The sequence below is a fragment of the Oenanthe melanoleuca genome, chromosome 18 (genome assembly GCF_029582105.1).
Source record: "Oenanthe melanoleuca isolate GR-GAL-2019-014 chromosome 18, OMel1.0, whole genome shotgun sequence".
In the NCBI taxonomy this organism is placed as follows: Eukaryota; Metazoa; Chordata; class Aves; order Passeriformes; family Muscicapidae; genus Oenanthe; species Oenanthe melanoleuca.
Window position 1 is genome coordinate 2,988,768 of NC_079351.1, and position 20,474 is coordinate 3,009,241.

At 40.5% G+C, this 20,474-nt stretch overlaps 1 protein-coding gene across 1 annotated transcript in view; it reads left to right on the forward strand.

Moving 5' to 3' along the window:
- The window catches only part of PRKCA (protein kinase C alpha), a 141,428-nt gene that overhangs the window by 93,719 nt on the left and 27,235 nt on the right, over positions 1-20,474 (forward strand). The window contains exons 6-8 of the mRNA XM_056505734.1: positions 5,859-6,015; positions 6,107-6,241; positions 6,986-7,082. Coding sequence (XP_056361709.1) covers positions 5,859-6,015; positions 6,107-6,241; positions 6,986-7,082 — 389 coding nt within the window. The remainder of the gene's footprint in view (positions 1-5,858; positions 6,016-6,106; positions 6,242-6,985; positions 7,083-20,474) is intronic.

A 20,474-nucleotide genomic window follows, 5' to 3' on the forward strand; every position in this document is an offset into this window, starting at 1 on the left:
AAATAACCCCATCTGGTGTACTGATATATAAAATATATATATATCAGCAATGATATTGAGACTTTAAACTGTGACCTTTCAGGCACTGGAATTTGGATGTGACAGCAGCTGACAAGGAGGATCTGCCCTCCTGACACTCATTTAGAGACAGGATGGGTGTGACTGGCAGCTAATGCACCCCCTGTTGCATAAATCTGATTAAAATACATATAGGCACAGCCCAGAATTTTCAAGGGGGTTTTAACTGTATTTCCCTAAGATGCAAGGGTCAGAAAATCTGGTTTTATTCCTCAGTGGTGCTGCTGTTATTTGAAAGCAGAGGAGAGCTGGCAGTGATGCCTGCAGAGTTGGGAGCACAGCAATGATCTCCCCAGGAGCTCTGTGCTCCCCATGGATGTTTCCCAGGTTATTTATGAATGTGGGAGTGCTGAGCCATCTCCTGGCACTGTGAGTTAATGTCCTGTCATGCAGCTGGGGCAGGAGCTGCACCCAGGCAGGCTGGGCACACAAACTGCACAATTTTGGCACATTTTAAGATTCTCATCAAAATTGATTCCTTAAAAGACCCCACCATGCACACTCTGATAATTTTCTTTCTGTTTTCCAGGTCAGTGGTAGTGTCTGTCTTTCTTAGCATTAATTTCATTATATCTGCAGCTGATTTTAAAAGGGAACATAAAGGAATATTCTGGCTGTTTGACCAGCTTTTAGTACTAAATGCCTATAAAGATATCCCAAATAATTGTTTCCATGTTGGAGACATTTTTAATGTCTCATGGTTTGCTTCACTAATATCTTCTTTCTGACCTTCCCAGAATCTGCAGGGTTGCTGCAGTCATTACAGGAAAAGCTGTGCCTTTAGCAATGCCAGCCCTGGTGAACTAAAAGCTTCCTTCCCATTCAGTCATTAAATTTACTTCCCCATGAAGAAACAAGCAATTCAAGGTGTTTAAAAAAAACATCAATTTTTCAGTAATGGCCATCTGCATGCATCCAAAAATATTAACTAGATCCTATATATTTATATAAGATAAGAAATGTCACAACCTGGAGCCTTTTCCAGATGATTTGATCCATGTTGTGGTAAGATTTTTGTTTCATTAAGCAGCTGTCCTGCCCAGTAGTGCATATATTTTAAGATGGTATTTTTTGTTAAGATAATCTCCATCAAAACTAGATCTGTGAGATTTCCAGGTAAACTTGAATCTGGAGAACCTACTGCAGACACAAGAGCTTAGGAGGCAGTGTTAGGGATGATGGGACATTTTTTATTAGTAGGAGAGAATATCTTAATAAATAGAGAGGAATCAAGTCTCATGCAACATTGGTTCATTTTTCTTCTTGTTCTAGACAAGGATATTCATCAGCTGTTCCTTGTACATCACCTGTACAGTGCAGGTGCTCATTATGTTCATTTTTCAGGGCTCAGGCACTGGGCTCAGGAGGGATATGAAATCTTCACTGGGCAGGGGAGTAGTTATAGAATAAAGTCTCATCTCTGAAAACCTTTTAGTGATGAAAACTACAGGGACTGGAAAGCAGGATTTGTTTCAGAGTCAGTTTTACCTGTGAGGCACAAGCAGCTCCAGAAAGAAAGCATTCAGTGAGTTTTAATAAAATCTCCTAATAAATTTTCAATGAAAGCTGAGCAGTTTTGGAGGCAGCTTTGGGTTCTGCATGCAAAGAGTACAAATCCAAAAATGGGAAGAAACACTATTTTCAATAATAGGTAAATCTTTGAAATTGTGATTGAGGGCAGCTGGAGGGTACTGGGGAGAAAGTTCCCTGGCTGGGAGTGCAAGATCCTCTGTCACTCACTAAGGCATCTGTAAACTGGTCAAATCAGTAAATTAGTAAACTGTTTTATTATCCACATTTGGGAATTCAGGAAAAAGGGAGCTGTGACTCACTTGTGAAGGAACTGAGTGGACTCATGCTCGAATCACTCAGCTTTGTCCTAGAGGCAAAAACATTTATTTAGTCATTCCCATGATTAAATTTATCTGTTGTTCCACAAGAAGCTGTAAATCCACGACTGCTTATGTCTTGCAACTCTTGACCTGCACAATCTCATGGAAAAAGTTTCAGCTTTGTCATCCCCTCTCTGAATTCCTTAAAATCCTGCCTGAAGTTTTTCTCTTTACAAGAAATGTCAGTTGTTCTCTTCCAGCCCACTCTGTTTTATTTAGATTTTTATTTAAAGTGTGAATACCTAAGCACCAGCTCTGTATTTGCTCATGTCCTTACACTATTCCTGGAGAAGTGGGTGTCCCAGTTTTAGGCATGGCTCCTGGATGGATACTGCAGGTTTAGAAGCAGCACTTTATAGAAGAGCCATCAAATAATCTACATTTTCTACTGAATACACATTTATGATCTGCTCTAACAAGGAGGAGGAAATTGGCACATTTTGTCCATAATGCAAGTTGACAATTATTTCTGGGTTTTGGAAGAAAACCTGACTGGATTTGTTAGAGACTTCAATCCATACTTTGTTGTCTTTTTATCTGTGGGCTTTCTCAGTCCCCATTAAGAGTCCAATCTGGACAAAATGTTAATGAATTTAACTGGTGGCAGCTGCTTTGCTCAGTACAAAGATTATTATCATCCTTAATATTTATGACAGAAAACTGACAAGTGGTATTTCATATTTCTACCCAAAATGAGGCTGAGCTGCACCTCCCTTCAACCTTCTCTAATTCAGAGTAGCATCTCTATCACAGTGTTGAGTTTAATTAACCAATAATTACCAAGCAGGATGAGATTGCTTGCTATGGTTACAATTATAGCAGAATTCAGCCACTGTAAATTGATTTATTTTCATGGAGTTATTTTTCATTTTGGCTTTCCCAACAACACACAAGAGATACTGCCCTTGGTGGGGAGGGGAATCTCTTCATGTCAGTTCTTCCAGAGAAACCTGATCTGTCCCATTAAAAATAGGGCACATTAAAGAGATGAACCCCTTGGATGCTAATTCTTGATAAGCACTATTTAGCACAAGTATCATCACGCTGTTTCCTCAGGAAAAGAAGTGCTAAGTCAGTTGGAAAAAGATGTCTGAGGGTATTAATTATGCAGACAAAAGTACAAATGGGCCAGATATCTTAAAACAGGGAGTGAGATAATGACTTGGTTAGCAGCCTGCATTTAGTACATGTTGCATTTTTCCTTCCCAATTAATCTTTGAGCTTCTCTTCCTTGCATTTAGAGTTTTTTTTAATTTTTTTTTCCTATTTTCTGTGTTTGCTGCAGGAGAAAGCAGCAATTTGACACATGCTGCCACGTCCTCCTGCTGCCAGAGCTGATTTGCAGCATTTATCAGGGCTGGGCAGGGGTGGCTTTGTCCAGGGATCTCTCTGGCAGAGCCTCCACATCCACCCAGGCAATCACTCCAAATTCTGCCTGTTTCACACTGGGCCTCTGCAGGTGAAATTTAGACATAAAAGCTCAGCCTGGAGATGCTAAAATTAAGCAATTTTCATCAGGGATTTTTAGCAGAAAACTTCCTAGTGTGTATTTTTAGGAAGCTGTAGAACACGTGGAGAGTTCTGCTCCTCACTTGTGGCAAAGTGCAGCGTAGAAATAAAAATCAAAAAGTGGATTTTGAAGTAATAGCTCCTGTGCCAAACGTGGCAGTGCAGTCACAAAAATCATGCAGAAGAAGGCTGAAAAAAAAAAAACCCACCAAAAAAGCAAAAATAAACTCAAATATAGGATGAGAGAAAGCAGCTTGCACTGAAAGCTGTCACTTCATCCTTCACTTGCTTCATGGTTCTTAATCCCTTTGGGATTGTAAATACTAAGCTAAAATAAGTTATTTAATCTCAATGTTATTCCTTGGAAGTATTTGAAGAATCTTTTCAGTGCACTAAATTTTAAAAATTGGGTATTTGGGGTTTTTTTCATGGTTGAAAAGAAATGTTTTTCCAGCTGACCACAGGTGTGAAGATCCCCAGAGGGCAAACCTAGAGTAAATTAGAGTGGGGACAATTTCTCTGGCCTGAAAGGAATTGTTTCCTCAGCTGCAAAACCCTGTCAGCTTCACCCATGGATTGTGGAGAAGTACAGATGAAATGGTCTGCAAGAAAAATGCATGGTTCTGTTCTTTTCTTTTATCAGGTTTTTGTCCTGATGTCATTCTTTGAGTAATACACAGAGTGGATAGAATTACACTTTATTCTAAAGTTTTAGCCCATAAGCATTTTCTGTCTCTCCATCTGAAACCAGAAATTTAAGAAACTAAATCAGTATCAACTGTTGGGTCAAGTTAATGAGATTCATTTCCAGCTGTGATCTAATTTCATTAATTAATTTACATCAGAGTATCTGTTCTGCATGAGAATTATCTTGACAAATAGAGTCTTCCAAATCAGAAGCTCACATTCCTGTACTCCTCCTACTCTATATATAAAATAACATCTCTGTTTGGATGCCTTTTAACTTCCATGCTGGGAAACAACAGATTGAAATCTTGGGAAGGTCTGGAATTTTGGGGTTGTGGTATGAAAATGTCATTTAAATCTGGGAAAAAAAGAGGACAATGTCTTGAGCAAACAGTAAATATTTGTTGCTGAAATCCTGACACCTTTCTCTTTTTTTTTTTTTTTTTTTGCATTAGCTCTGACTGACTTTTAAGTGGCTCTAAAGTCCAAATTTCTGTAGTAAGCACTTTTCATCAAGAAATATTAAATTGCTTAAAGGTTAATCTTTCCTGAATTTCCCTTCAGGTTTCTACAGTTAGGCAGGCACATTTTAGAAAGCCCCCCTGAATGAAGGCAGTGTCAGTCCTGGATAATCTCTCCAGGGGCTCTCTAAGGCTGGAATTCCTCCCTTAGGAACCACAGCACACCCAAAGCTTCTTGCTTCCTTCCAGAAACAGTTCTGGCCTTGAGCTCTGACTGTCACAAGGGAATTCCTGGGTGGAAGCTGTTTTCTGTCCCAAACCAGCCCAGGGGTTGCTGCCCCCAGATTTTGAGGTGTCCAGCTGTGAGCTCCAGACTGCCCATCCCAGCCTGACCCCAGTTCATCACAGCTCCGGCTGGTTTGGGTGGATTTCACAGCCTGAGGGGAAAAAAAAAATAAAAAAAAAAATCACCTTTTATTCTTCAAAATTCATCTTCCAAGATGTGTGAGTGTTGCTCAAGTGCCAGCAAGAGGGAGGGCAGTGCTGGCTGTGCTCACCCTTTGGGACACCCTGCACTCCCCAGCTGCAGTTCCTGATTGCTCCTCCTTGGGGATCAGGAACAACTCACTCTGTTTCTTCCTCTGGCATTGTAAAAGCGGAAAGCTGCTTTAGGATTTCTGTGAAGCTCCACTTGTCTTCCCTGCACTTTTCCTTTGGTTGCTGTCATGACAATGCTCACAACGATTCCATCTGACAGCTAATGAGCCGTGAATCCGTGGGAAGGGTGGTGGCAGAAACCTTCCAAAGAGGGCTTGTGTCAAACACCTGCTCCTCTGCAATCCCCTGTGATCTGGCTGTGGCTCTCACAGTATTTGGCTCCTAATCTGTGGTTGTATAACCTAAGAGTGATGAGGGAACAAAAGCACAAAGAATTGGTACCTGCTTAGAAAAATTACAGTGATGGATTTGGGTATTTAATCATTGCACTGCAGGGAGAGCTGCCTGGAAGCTGTGTGTTGCTTGTGAATCACTCTTCTCTCCTGTCATTGCTCCCTGCTATTCTTATAAATATCACTCAGTACAACCTTTCTTTACAAGTAGTTTCTCCCATGCCAAGTCTGACAGGTGGGTTTCACATCTTATTTATTTGTCAACATGCTTCAGTAGCTCTGGTCTGACATGTAATTTCTTTCTTAAGAGTGATGTGTAATCCTGTGTTTTATATTGACAGTGAGAGAAGCAAAAAACCTCATTCCCATGGATCCAAATGGACTTTCAGACCCTTATGTCAAACTGAAGCTCATCCCAGATCCTAAGAATGAAAGCAAACAAAAAACAAAAACCATCCGTTCTACCCTGAACCCGGACTGGAATGAGTCATTCACATTGTGAGTTTCACACCCTCATTTACTGGGGGGTCTTTGGGGGCACTCAGTTTATTTCAGTGCTGACAGCTCCTCCATTTCTGTCCTTCTGCAGTAAATTAAAACCTGCAGACAAAGATCGCCGGCTGTCCGTGGAGGTCTGGGACTGGGACCGAACAACCAGGAATGACTTCATGGGATCTCTCTCTTTTGGGGTGTCAGAGCTGATGAAAATGCCAGCCAGTGGATGGTAAGAGTTTCTGGAAAGAGGAGAGAATGTATCACCAAAAGTTTAAAACCTGACATTTTTTTCAATGTGATCTACCTTTTTTTTTTGTGTTTTTCACTGTGTTTCAGGCTATAAATTCACTGAAAGTGCAACTAAACCTAGGGAAGACATGCTATATATATCAAAGGGGAATAATAAAACAATTGCTTTTCTTTTATGGTGTTCCTGAAACTTCTGCAGGAGCCAGGAGCTGCTGCAAACTCAATTCTGTGTACATAGTCTTGTGATACAAATTTTATTTTTATCTCCAATATGATGTGTTCAATACTAAGTGTATCATGTTATATATAGCTCTGCAAATTCAAAGCACATGGAAACTGATCTCGTAAAATGCCACCTCATTATCTGCCAGGAGAGGGGTAGAGCTCAGCACATCTCAGAAAGGACATTTCTTCAAAGACACTTGTTTAGGGCTGTGGAAGCACTGAGACAAAGGCTCCTGCTCAGGGTTGGTGTCTCCCATTGAGCCCCAGGATGAGTGGGAATAATCTCCTTGTCCTTTAAACTGCCTTGACAGATAGTTTGGAATTAAAGATCTGATTTCAGGTATAATATATTCTATTTCTGAGTTTGCTTCAGGTCTTTGAGATCAGTTCTTTGCATACCCGTGACATTGATACAAACCACACACAAACAACGACATCAGATTTTAAATCTATCAGGAAAAAACATAAAGTCACCAGTTTTTTCTGAAATCTACCACAGGTACAAGCTGCTGAATCAAGAAGAGGGTGAATATTACAACGTTCCCATTCCTGATGCTGGTGAAGATGGAAATGCAGAGCTCCGACAGAAGTTTGAGGTGAGGGTTAAACACAGATGTGTGCAACTAAATATTGCATTTATTTTTACCTTTACTCCAAAAAAAAAAAAAAAAAAAAAGTCTGTTAAATGGTACATATGTTAGAGTGCTCCTGTTTCTGTCCCTGTGACAGCTCTGTGTGTCTTTGGTTTTCTTGAAGATTGGACCAAATGGTTTAATTCAGAGGTGGAATTATTTTCATGACAGTTCAGCTTCTCTGATATGACACTTAGAAGTTGGTATTTTAAAATATGTTATGTCAAGTATATGTAATGATTTCAATGTCTTTTAACAATTGCTGCAAAATCTGCCAGCCACTATCACTGATATCTGCATTATTTGACAAATGAAGTTCTCAGAAACAATGGTATTTTAACACTTTGAATGTTTCACACTGTAACTTGGGGTGTTTAAAGAAAATACTTTCAATGTTCACAGTTTGGAGCTTTAAAGTCTTTGCAGATGGTTTTTCTGTGAAATTCTGATCTCTGTAATGTGGGGAAGGATGCTGATGTTTTTTAAGGATCAGAGATATTGCTGGGTATGTACTGAAAGAAATCCAGAGGAAAGTGATGCTTTCTGCACTGTCTCACCTCCTGTGGTGCCAGCTGGAGAAGTTGGTAGCCACAAGAATGGTCTCATGTGCCACACAAAGGAGTTTTTTTTTTTTTGTTAATAATCAGACTTTGCCTCTTTTGACAACCACAGCCAGAATTACAACAAAATATTTGCTGGCCACAGAGCCCAGGAGCAGGACAGGTATGGCCTGGGGTGGGAGGGGTTTGCTGGCCCAGCTCCTCTCCCCTGCCTGCTCTCCCAGCTGCACACACAGCCAGGAGCTGGAAATATTCCAATCTGCACTGTTTACAACCTTAGCCAAGCTGTTTATCCAAAACATAATGAATGTACCTGTTGTGCATAAACAAACCTGCCTGTTCCTTTCAACCTGAAATGGCAATTTTCTATGTTCACCATCAGGCAGAATTCTCCATTGTTACTATAAAAGATGGGTTAACCCACGAAAGTGAGGAAAAACGGCACATGTTCAACTTTCAAGAAAGAAAAAGAAAAGGTGCACCAATTTCTTCTGAACGTGTTTGGATCAGCTCCCATGTCTGCAGCATGAACTATGATTTTTGTTACACATTTGAGAAGTATTTGAGCCTCCATTCCATTTTCCTTTCTTTATAGTTGTGATCTGACCAGTGTGATTTCATTTTGCTGCACTAGGTCATTTGCTATTCAAGATCATATTTATTTTTTATCCTCCTTAGAAAGAATAGCTTCTAAAGTAATTCTGTCCATGTTTCTGTGCTTTATGCAGAGCCTGGAATTGGGTGGATATTTATATTTTGGTGATACAGGTATAAAAATTTACCTGTTATTTCTCAGGTCAGAGACAGCACAGAAACAAAGTCACTACAATTGTCCACTTAAAAATGTCAGATATTACATGCAGTGTGTTTGCATATTGAATTTACAGTCTCTGAGGTTGATTTTTAATCCTGCTGTAAATACTTTGGTTGCAGGAGGAGAAGTCAGGGTTTATCCATGTCCTGCAATGAGGTAGAGTAGAAATCCTGAGAGGATTTGTGTAAAACTACTGGACCTGGTCCCAGAGACAGCAGCTTCAGCAAGGGGCAGCTCTGCCTCAGAAATAATTAGTCTGTCTCAAAGTCTAATTAGTTCAGCCTCAGCACTGAGTATTGGAGCTGTCCCTGTTCTGGGCCAGCCTGCTTGGTGCTGTTTGAGTGACTGAATTAATCCAGGGAAGGGAATGGGTCTTCATTAGGCACACACACTCCAGTAATTGTAATTTCCCAAGCTGGACAATGAGCAGGTTTAAAACTTATGATGATAAATGAGAGTTTTGGTGGCTGAACAAAGCCTGTGATTGCAAGGAGGCCAAGGCTGGTGACATGGCTGAAGGGTTTGGGCTCACCCTCTTCCCCTCTCTCAGAGTTCATCATTATGAGAAGGAGCAGAGGGAAGCAGAACCCTCCATGGAATATTCTTCCTTGGTTTCAAGGGCCATCACTGTGATGGCTTCTAAAAATTCCCAGCACAGATGTCTGAATGGTGGCATTTCACTTATTAGCTATTCTGGTATGGCACATAAGTGGTGCTGACTCTGATCATCTTTTCCTTTATTTCTGTTATCATTTACATCCTGGCTTGCACAGGCATTTTATTTTAGGTGCCCTGTAATATGGAACAAGCAGACAGCACTGAGAAAAATGCTGCTATTTGTGATTTAATGACATCATCTAAATAAATATTTCCACTGCTCTAAAATCAGCATTGGAGCTTTACAGGAAGAAGATTGCAGGTCTTGACTGTCATTTTCCTGGGGGAATGAATTTCTTAGGAGGTTAAAAATACAAATGGACCAAGGGGTCACACTGGGCCACCTTCCATTTATCAGTTTATGGGAGGAGTAACTCCAGAGTCCTTCCCAATCCAGTCTGCACTTGTGGTGCTTGGTCTACACTTTTTGATCTATGACCATGTGATTGGTAGCCAAGCTACATTAGTTTAACTGTGAGTATAAAATGACAACAATTTCCACAAAAATATTGCAATACTTAAATACTTAAAATAAAAAATGGTGGCCTTCAGAGTAAGGGGCTGTATACAAACCTAAGCTACACAAGAGTAGAGAAGCTTTAGGATTAGGATTTCATTGTTTTGTATCAAGAAAGAATTATTTTCAGTTTAGAGAAGACCAGAGAGCCAGTAGATGTAGAATTTTTGAAATCACTTTCTGATCTTGAAAATTTTAGGATGCTCTGAAAATTGACTTTTCCTTTTTGACTGAAGTTTAGAAATGTGGGGTAGTAGGACCTCCAGGACCACTTAGGAGCTGCCCCCCATTTAAATTAGAATTTTAAGACTGTCTGCCTGCTTCTACATTTCAGCAGGCAGCTTTAAGATTTGGCCTCAAGCTCATAGATCTGAAACCATTTACACAGTACCATCACATCCTTCTTAGCACATCACTTTCACTGCCCAGATTTCTTATGGAAATGTGGCTCTTAGCCACACAAATCTCATGGAAATGCTGCTTTGCTCACTGGATCTCCTGGCACATATTCTTATGTAATTTATTCAATGTAAATCTACCATAAAATAGCTATATGAGATTACAAATAAATAAATAAATAAATAATAGAGTGTAACATTATCTTCACTTATATTTGTAACTGAATGCTAAATTGTTTGTGATGAGAAGTTTCCTCATGGCCCATTCTGCCACATCTATATCAGCTGAAAAATTAACACCCAACCTTTGCCCAGAATGAATCCTATCCAACAAATGGGGCCAAATTTGGAAAAGAAGGAATTGAGGATGGTGCTTTTTTTACCTTTTATATTTTAGTGTGAGGAGTTTTCTTACTATATTCTATGTATAATCTATATGAACCTGTGCAGTATATGGAAATTGAGGTATATTATGCAGAGGTGCAATGCAGTATTTTCTATACTACAAATTTTATTCAATCTATGTATTTTCTGTATCTCACCTCTCACTAAAACTCACAAATATATTATCTGCTCATTTAGCAGTGTGATCAAATCTGTCCTCAGTGATTTATACATGATACATCATTATTAATATTTAGAGATAAAAATATACTCCTGTAGGAAGTGGAGGCAGGATAAAATCTGTCACTATTTTTCAGCTGGTTTTAACCTTTAGTTGTGAATTTTCTCTCTGGAATGACAGTATTTGTGGCCATCTCAAAATGAAACTCCTTTCTCACCAGGCATATTCAGAATAATTGTGGCTGCTCCATAATTGTCCCTGCTGAAATTGCCATGGGAACTCCCAGCAGGCCCAGGTGCCTCCATAGACCCAGACTAGGAAATCTTCTAACTGCAGCATCTACTCTTTGTTGCATTCTTATTTTCTTCTTCCAGTACTTTCCTAGCTTAAAAAAAAAAAAAAAAAGAAATGCAGAATATTGAAATCATGCAACCCCATAGCATTTTTTCTACCTGGTTGTGATTTGAGCAGTAAGATGCCTTGGCCATTTAGGGCATTTCCTGAATTTGGGGGAAAGAAATGTGCAAACTCTGAAACTTCTGTTGTGGGAAATTACTTGAGTTTGGTCAAGCCCTTTCTTACTTTTCCTGCTTAGTAAAGCACTTCTTGATACTTAAATATCACCTTAGAATAATAATAGAATAATTCTGCTTTAAAAATAGGCTGGTGAATTGTTCTGTGATCTCTTCCCTTCTTTCCACATCACCAGTGCTGGGAAATGTTATTAAAATTAAAGCAGCTGTTATGGTCCATATAAAGCCCTTTTTTAATTAAACAAAGAACAGAGCAGCCATAATCCTTACCCATGGACACAGTTAGTGAGCATGAGGTGGGCTGGGATGGGAGCAGGCTCAGTCACTACACCCAGCTCTGGCAATTGCAGTGATGCAAGCACATGGAGAGGGAATGGGATTCTGCTTGTAAAATCCTCATTTCAGAGCATCTCTGTGAGGACACAAAATGCTCCTCCTGGTGCAAATTCTTCACATGTCAGATATGTTCTTTTGTTCTGATTATTTCCTTTAGTGTAGCCCTCTGGGTGGCTTTGACAGGAGCAAAATCCTTCCCTTAATTTCTGAGAGCTCCGACTGCTGTCCCACCACAGGGACTGTCCCTGGATCCTGGGAGGCCACAAACATCCACATCCACATCCCTGGCTTTGAGTCCTGACTGTGTGAGAGATTCCAGCTGCTTTGACCATGGGATTGCTGATGGAGTTCCTTTTTGCAGCCCAGAACATGAGGAGAGGGAGCAGAGCAGAGAACAGGGTGGGTCGTGTCTGAGCCCTGCAAGTGGCCAGTCAACTCAGAGGTGACATTCTGGTGACCTCTCAGTGCTTCTGAACAGAACTATCATTATGAACCTAAAGAAAATGTCTTCTAAAATGCCTTGTCATTATTATGATCCTAAAGAAAAGGTCTTCCAAAGTCATTTATCATTTTAAAGATAACAGGACAGATGTGGAGCTTGGCCACCAGGCTCAGTTATAAATGCCTGGAACCTCTCTAGTGATGCAGGATCTGAGAGATATTTCTGCTCCTGAGCTCCTCCAGGATGCAGGGCAGCACTTTGTTTGACCAAACTTGTGTGATAATCCTTCTGCAGGCCCGAATTTACACCCCAGAAGCCTCAGGCTGTGTGTCTGTGCACACAGAGCTAATGTGGATTTACACCATCAGGTCTCTCCTGGTGTTAAACAGGACCTGAAACTGTCCCCAGAGATCAAGGCTCAGCTAAAACTGATGAGTTTTGTTGCTGTTAGTGTCTCATGCTGAAAAGCCTCTTTCATTTATTCATAATTTCTTTTCTGAACATCAGTACATCAGATTGTTTCAGTGCAGGCCCTGCATTTCTTAGATCTTTAGCACTCCTGTTATTTTTTTTAAAGCCTTTCTGTCTGCTTCATTAGGAAGGAGAAGGCCAGAACTTTCTTAATCTGCGTTTTTCTGATATTCACAAAAACTTTGGGTGAAAAAGACATTATATTTCTTTCCTTTAATCAATGGCCAGGACATCCTAGATCTCTCTTTATTCTGAGCTGGAGGCTGGGGAGAAATGTTGCAGTTGCATGGCCAGGGCCATAGCAGATACTGCAGGAACTGTTTCAGTTTTCTAATTAGATCTATTTCCATTCAAAACACCTACCCCAAACAAACAAACAACAACAAAATCCCCAAGATAAACTGTAGAGGATCTTGTGATTTTTAATTGTGAGTTAAGTTCTCCAGACCTCTATAGTGTTGAAAGGGCTGGGAAGGAAACATTACTTTTTGCATCTTTGAAGGATGGTGATGTTTTGCCCAGAGCTGTTATACTGCAGTTACTTTACTCTTTTTTTTTTTTTTTTTTTTTTTTTTTAATAAATAAAATATATGGTCTCTTCCATATCTGTATTCTCACTTTGAAGCTTCAGACAGGTAAGCAAAGGGGACATGGAAAAGAGAAATAACATTGCTGACACTTCAAATTGCAAATGACAGGATGAAATTTACTTTCCAGGAAACAGAAACTAAGCCACACGAAATCATGACCAGCCAAAATATCACTGGCACATCAATCCACACTCATTATGCATATAGAGATATAAAAAGAAGAGCTGCTTTTTTTGGCCATGGCACTCATTCCTATTTTTAAATTGTGCATATTTAATCATTAGAGAATAGTTTGCAGCATTATAGAGATGCTGTTAGATGACTCCATCTGTTCTGTGCTATAGTTTGGCAGGGGGAATTCCCATATGCAGTTGTCTGGAGGTTTCCCATCCACTCACCACGGCTCAAACTGGAGAACTTGAAATTTCCTAACTAGATGGCAGAAATCTCTGCTTTCAGTTTGCATCAGCTGCTGATTTCCTCAAGGCTTCTCTCAGTGGGCTGTGATTTGAGGTGAAGAACATAACCAGTCATGTTGGCAGCAGGGATTTCCTGTCCCTCACATGAAGGGTGTGTTGTGGAACAAGGCAAAACCAAAGATCCCAAATGCCTCGTGTGCTGTCACCCCCTGGAGGTCATTCAGGAGGGAGTGCTGCTGCCCAGCTGTGCACATCTGGGATGTTCCATGCATGGGCTGTGTGCTTGTGAGCTGAGGGGACCCCGAGGAGCAGCTCAGCCCCTCCTGTGCCCCCTGCCCCCGGGTGATTAACACATTTCTTTGTCCTGGTTTCTCTGTGCTTAACAGGCGTGTCCATTTCTGTATCCCGCTGCTGCTGTGTCTGTATTTGTTTATTCTGCTGCTAACTGTGGTTGCTGTGCTGTGCCAGCCCGTCACTAACCACGCAGTGTTTCTCCCTCTCCTGTCTCTTCCAGGACTGTCATGTAAATATCCACTTCTTCAAGGTAGTTTTCTCCTTGGTGTTCTGCACACAACACCCCCTTTACCAACATCTGGAGTTTCTTGAGTTTAATTTCATTCTCACCATCTTTTAAGGATGCACTTGTTTTTGTTTTTTCCACTTCAAGTTTTTCTAATTGATTTTAAAAACATAAAAAATTGAAGTACTAATCTTCCATAATTTGTCAAAGTGATCCCCAGATTAGAATTCTACTACAAAAAAAAAAGAGTGATCAAACCTGAACAGATGCAGTGCCTTTCTTTTTGGAAGAATTAGGTAAATGAGTGCCACCTTCTCATGGGAAATAGAAAAAGGTGCATCTTTAATTTGAAAAACATTCATGGAATTTTAATTAACTTTCACAAATAAAATAATGCACATGATCACTGTACATTTAAATAGATAAATTTAGATAATAGAGCATGCATGTTGTATGATTTAACATAGTACATTTTTCACTGGGTGTTATTTGGAGTATGATATTTTGTAAGAGACATTACCCATGTGCACTCTGATACCTGAAACACCAATTCACCTGTTTATTTCTCATTTTGCTCCTTTCACTACTCCTCACATCACTGAATTTCTGCCATAAAAGTTGCATCTCAGCATTGAGAACTTACATGTGTTTTGTTTATATTTGCATGTCTCTAACAAATTATCTTTTTTTGTTAGGGCAAAGGCCACTGGCACAAACCACACTTTCAGTTCATACATTGGTTGAGTTACAGTTTGATTAAAATTTGAAACTCCTGTGTTGTAAGCTGTAAACTAAGATTATTGAAGCCATTATCAACCACAAATAGTATTTTTATGACTGAAGTTGACCTGGAGCACTTTATGTTATTACTCAAGGTTTAAAATGCTTAATTTAAAAAACAATTGTTATTAAGAGTTGTGTATATTAACAAATGGTCTAACAATGAACCTTGATTTTTTATCTCAGAAAAACCTATACAGAAGACAACTGCCCTTCCTCAATCCTTTACACCTCTTTAAATTTGAAAATTAAAGTCACATGGTGGTTTCATTGGTGAAACTTGTTTTATGCTGGAAAGTTGGAAGTTTCTCTGCTTAAATGCATTTTTAAACCAGAGCAGAAGTCACCCTGATAAAATGCATCTGGCATAAATAGGGAGTTTTGTCACCTCATTGTAAAATCCAGGCCTTGAAGATCACTGGCACAAGCTGACAAAAGTCCTTGGTAAATTCATATTTCCACCAAAGGAGTGCACCCAAAAAAAGGACTGAAGAGTTTCCCACAGCTGCTGCTTCACTGCAAAATTCATGTTTAATCCTGGTGGATTATAAACATGAATTCCATCAGGGAAAGCTGGCTCTCTGTTTCTATGGGGACACTCTGGGATTGAGGGTTTTTCATGGAAAAATTGCTTCCTTGTTTATTATCTGTCTTTTCTCACTGGATCACCACAAATCCCCATTCCCCTGCTGCTGGCAGTGAGGCTGAGCCCTGAGCTCAGCTCAGCTCATCCCTGGGGATGATGATCCAGGAGATCCCTGTGCCAGGAGCATCCTTGGGAATGGCCTGTGGGGCTGCTGGGGAGGTTTCACACCCAAATTTCCAATTTATTGGAACTGGGAGGAAGCAGCAGGAGCAAGTGAAGGAGGGAGGGCTGCATTCCTGAGGATAACACAACAGTTCTGAGCTAGGAACCAGTAAATGTACAGAAATTAATTCATAATATCACAGCAAATGGGAGATGTTGTGAATACTTGTCTGTGGAATAATCAGAACTGGCAAGGGCCACACACCCATCCTGCTTTTGTCCCACTGCAAAGTGTGTGTTTAAATTGATTATTTCTCAGCATCATGCAGAAAACACCTTCATCTGTGTGTGTGTGAAAGAGAGAGATAAATCATTTCAGAACACGTTTAGATTTGGATCCCAAGGTTTTAAAAATTTGGATAGAGAATCCCAAGGTTTTAAAATCAGTCCTGGTCTGCAGCTTTGTGTGGGGTTTGATTGCAGGGATTTGCCTAAGATCAGAGAGAACTGAAGTCTTTAAAAATTCTTCTAGAACAGAATTTTAATTTTTTTTTTTCACTTATTGAAATAAGGTTTATGCTTAAAAGCAAATTCTACACTCTAGGTTTTTTTATTATTAAAAACTAGCAGTAATTTTCATAATTAAAGAATGGAGCAGCATATAGAAAAGCAATTCTTCTTCTGACACTCAGGGGTTCACTGTTGTAGCATCCTCTTTGCTTTTGGGGATTTTTATTACCACCACCACAGGATCCTTCTGCAAGAATTCTTGAATATTATTCCTAGGCAGCCTCTTTAATTACATTTCATCTCGTTAGGCACTGCTCTGTTGCAGGGGAGAGAGTGTTTGGCAATAAAGGCAGGAAACAAAGTGGACTCAGGTGGCCACAGGATTATTAAACAGATTAAACATGTTGACAGTGCCAAATGGGGAACTGGAAACTCTTCCCTCTCTGGATTTCACAGCTCACACACACAGACATTGTTGTGCAGGGCAGTATCCCCTGAAATCCTTGTCTGAGGGTAGATCCATCCCTTTTCCAGTGTCTTTTGCAGATTTGACTCACTGTCTGCATTTTCTAGGGAATGTGGTTACCTTCACCTTCACCTGGCACGTTTGGGTATATTTTAGAAATCTTGTGTTCAGAAACTTCACACAGTTCTAACTTCTATCCAGCAAGACAAAAAAAGTTTAAGAAAAATAACTGAATAGGGAATGTTGTTATAAACCCCACAAAAAATGTCTGTTGAGGAGCTCCATGATATATTAAACTGTTGTCTTGTCCTTTCAGATTACCTTTTTTCTTTATCCTAAGTAAAGTTGAGGTTGAGAAAATAATTTCTCCTCAGAGTGAGAAACCACAAGAGGTCAGCAAAGAACAGGGAAAAGCACCAGAACTGAGCTGGCTCCTGAAAAGAAGGAAATCATCCACATTGTTTGTGTATATATATACCTAGAAAATTTAAACCATAATTTCAGTAAAATTCGTTGTCATATTTTTCACACAGCCCTTTATTCAAGTTTGATGACTGGCACTGATGAGAATTTTCCCTCTATAATTGCAGGTGTAAAAGCAGGTTCTGCTCTGCTCACCTCAGGATTGCTCAGCCCAGCACTTTGGTGGCTTCAGGAGAGGGGTTCCTGTGTCCTTGGACATGCTTTCTGCAAAAGGCATTTTTAATCCTTTCCACATACAGCACAACTACTTGTTGCAGGCAAATCCTTTACATAAATTTATTTTAGTGATTAACAGGGTAAATATGAAACAATTTTATAAGGAGAAGGAGAGGAAATGAGAAGAAAAGCAAACTAAAGACATAAAATAGTCGATATTTAAGTCCCAGGTGGAGTTTTATCACCCACCTCATTTATATCTTTATGAAACATCCCATTTGCCCTCATGCCTTTTTTGCTAGCAATGGGAATGCTATGGATTTTTTTCCCAGCTCTTTCTTCAATAACTATGTTAGCCATTGAAAGAAAAATGCATTTTCATTTTGATACAGTGCATTTTTTACTAATTACATCATAGTTCTCCATAGTGAAGCTGCCATCATGAAAATGACTCTCAGAGTGCTGATAAACAGCTTTTTGGTTATTTCCATCTCTTCAGTGTTCCCCTTGCTGCAGAGAAGTGTTGCTGCAGTGTAAATTCACCAAGGAATGGCTGAAATCCATGTGTGAACCTCATGAATCCTTGATGGTGTCCCTGGTACCAGGAACCTCCCTGGTTTCCAGCAAAACTCTGCTGATGAATTATAAACTGGCCTTAGGTTATGGCTGAAGATTAAACCTCAGGCTGGTGAAGCATTAGGTCTTGCTGGGGCTCAGAAATAGACTCCTCTCATTTCAAATTCTCAGCATCCTGGTAATTAAGTTGTAGAAAGTAGGAAATTGATAGTCTATCATAGCATCTATAATTACATGGAATTGGAAATGCAATAATGTAAGAAACAAGCTGCCACAATGACAGAGAACATTGCACTGAATGGGAGGGCTTTTCTTCCAGATTTTGATTGAAATTTATTGGATTTATTTGCTTTATTAAAGGCTTGCTAAACACTTTGTGAGTGCATGACTGGAAACCTGAATGGGTCTTTCCTTGAGACTTGGATAAATCATTATTATTTCAGTTTTTCCATCCTTTGTCTGAGCTGTGCTGGTTGTGTCAGTGACATCTTCTAAGGTTTGTCTGGGATATGAGCTGCTCTCATGCTCCTTGTGCATGAGAACTGAGCATTCCTTTCACACCCACAGCCCCTGGGCTAGAATAGTGAAGCTGGAATTTACTGTTCAGGCTGTTCCATCCTCCATCCATTTTACCATTTTTGTAAGTGATGTGCAGAGTGCTACCTGCAATAGCTTTGGGTGAATTCAAGAATTAGGAGCAGAAACCTTGGCTCCAGGTGTGGCAGTGATGTGGCTGATTCCTTCACACAGAACATCTGGGGGTCAAACAAAAAACTGCTGAGCACTTCCTGCCACGTGAGAAGCAGGGATTTTGTTAGAATTTTTAGAGGGATTAAGTCATGGCAAGGAGACATTCCTGCTCCATAAATCTCAATTCTTGGGACCTGAGGTTGTCCAGAGCAGCTGTGGCTGCTGCTGGATCTCTGGAAGTGTCCCAGTGGGATTTGGAGCAGCCTGCTCTGGTGGAGGTGTCCCTGCCCATGCAGAGGGTGGAATGAGAGGATCTTTGAGGTGCCTTCCAGCCCAGCTGTTCAGTGATCCTGTGACTGACAGGAGCCCAGGCAGTCACTCCTTGTGCAGAGCTGTGGGGTTTGGAGCAGAGCAGGCAGAGCTGTGCTCCTGTTCCATCAGGGATTCCCTGCTCCCAGCAGCTGCACAGGCAGGGCAGGGGGTGCTGGGTGCACCTGTGAAGGTGAGGAGGGAATGCTGCTATCCATTGGAGCAGAGCTGGGAGGATCCAGAGCACTCAGCTGGGAGCAGAGCTCTGGGTTCACCTCCCTGCCAGGTGTTGGTGGGGCCAGCAAATAAAGGATGGACTGTGGCTCCCCCCACAGCACTCTGCTCATGTGGTGGGAATTCAGCATTGTTGTTAAATATTTTTCCATTTATCACTTTCTCCTCTTGAAAATGTGTGCCAGGGATGATCCTGCTGGCATCTGGGAACTCGCTGGGAGTGAGTTTCCCTGACAACCAAGAGCACATCCTCCAGTGAGCTGCACACAAAGCTTTGTGTTTGCTTGGATATCTGACCACGGCAGGGGCTGTGGGTTTCCCCATCCTGAAGCTGTGCCTGGGGGGAAGGAGGGGGTGGCTGCAAGTTTGGGCAGGTTTGGATCCTGGTGTTCATTTCCCACGTGGGAACAAAGCCAGTCTCACCCAGCTGAGTGTTGCAAACAGCAGCTGAGAGAGGCAGTGGAGCAGAGCAATACAAGGTGTTGGAGCACTGAGATCGTGGAAAGAGACTCACTGCCCTAAAGAGCTGGGGATAGGAAAGGGAAATTTGGTTTTTTAATTCTCACAATTTCTATTTAATATTGGCTAATGCTGAAAATGACTATTCAGTCTTTTTGCTCTGTAATTCCTAAGATGCTCTACTGTGGATATACAGGAGGGCAGAAGAATCAACATTCATATTTATTGTTTTGTCCTATTCAATTTTCTTCACAGTGAAAAATCAGAAAGTTTTGAGAATGATTGCAATTGCCACAAAGAAAGAAGAATTACTATTCACTAAATCACTTCTGTTTCTTCTTTGCATCACACTTCTCATTAGGTTTTGGATAACTTTTTTCACATTTAATTAAAAGCACAGTTGTTACTCTTAGATAAAAAGAAATCCAAAGCATTTTTACTGCGAAACCTGAGATATCTTTTACAAAAAGCACCAAAATTCCCAGAGTCTCTCCAGAGTAGCACACTGTAATTTCTTAGCACTCCATGGAGAAGTGAGTTTGGGCTGAATATATAAGATATGTCTCACCTGTGGTTTCAGGGTAAAAGAGCTGGCCGAGATAAGGTGCGTCCAAAGCAGAGGAAGTAAGATGATGTGCATGTCTTGTTTTCTTTTTAGATTAACTTTCCTGCTACCAGTGCAGACTAATTTATCTTTAACATTCTGTTTCCCTGGTTGGTTTGCTGCAAGCTGGCTTTGTTGTAACAATACTGTCTTTTTATCCAAGATAATAAGCCAAGGAGTTGGAATGTGGACTGAAAATTAATCCAGGGCCTGGAATGCTGTCTTCAACTTCAGCAAGTTTTAATATCCATAAAAAATAAAGGAGGGTTCAAATAGGATTCTGAGATTTTCAATTTTAGTCGTAGTAGGAAAGGCAAAATATCAATCTTCTCCAATAAGCTTTTAGAAATAATTTGAGTTTATGTCCCTTCTGTAGCTGCAAAATTGGTTTTGCTGTGGCAGACTGGAAGAGGATATTGGCTGCATGGCATTTTCTGTCTGCTACAGCCAAGGTGTTTCAGATATAAAACTCATGATAGAGCTCAGTGAAATGTCTTGAAATTCTCACTCTGTTTCCAG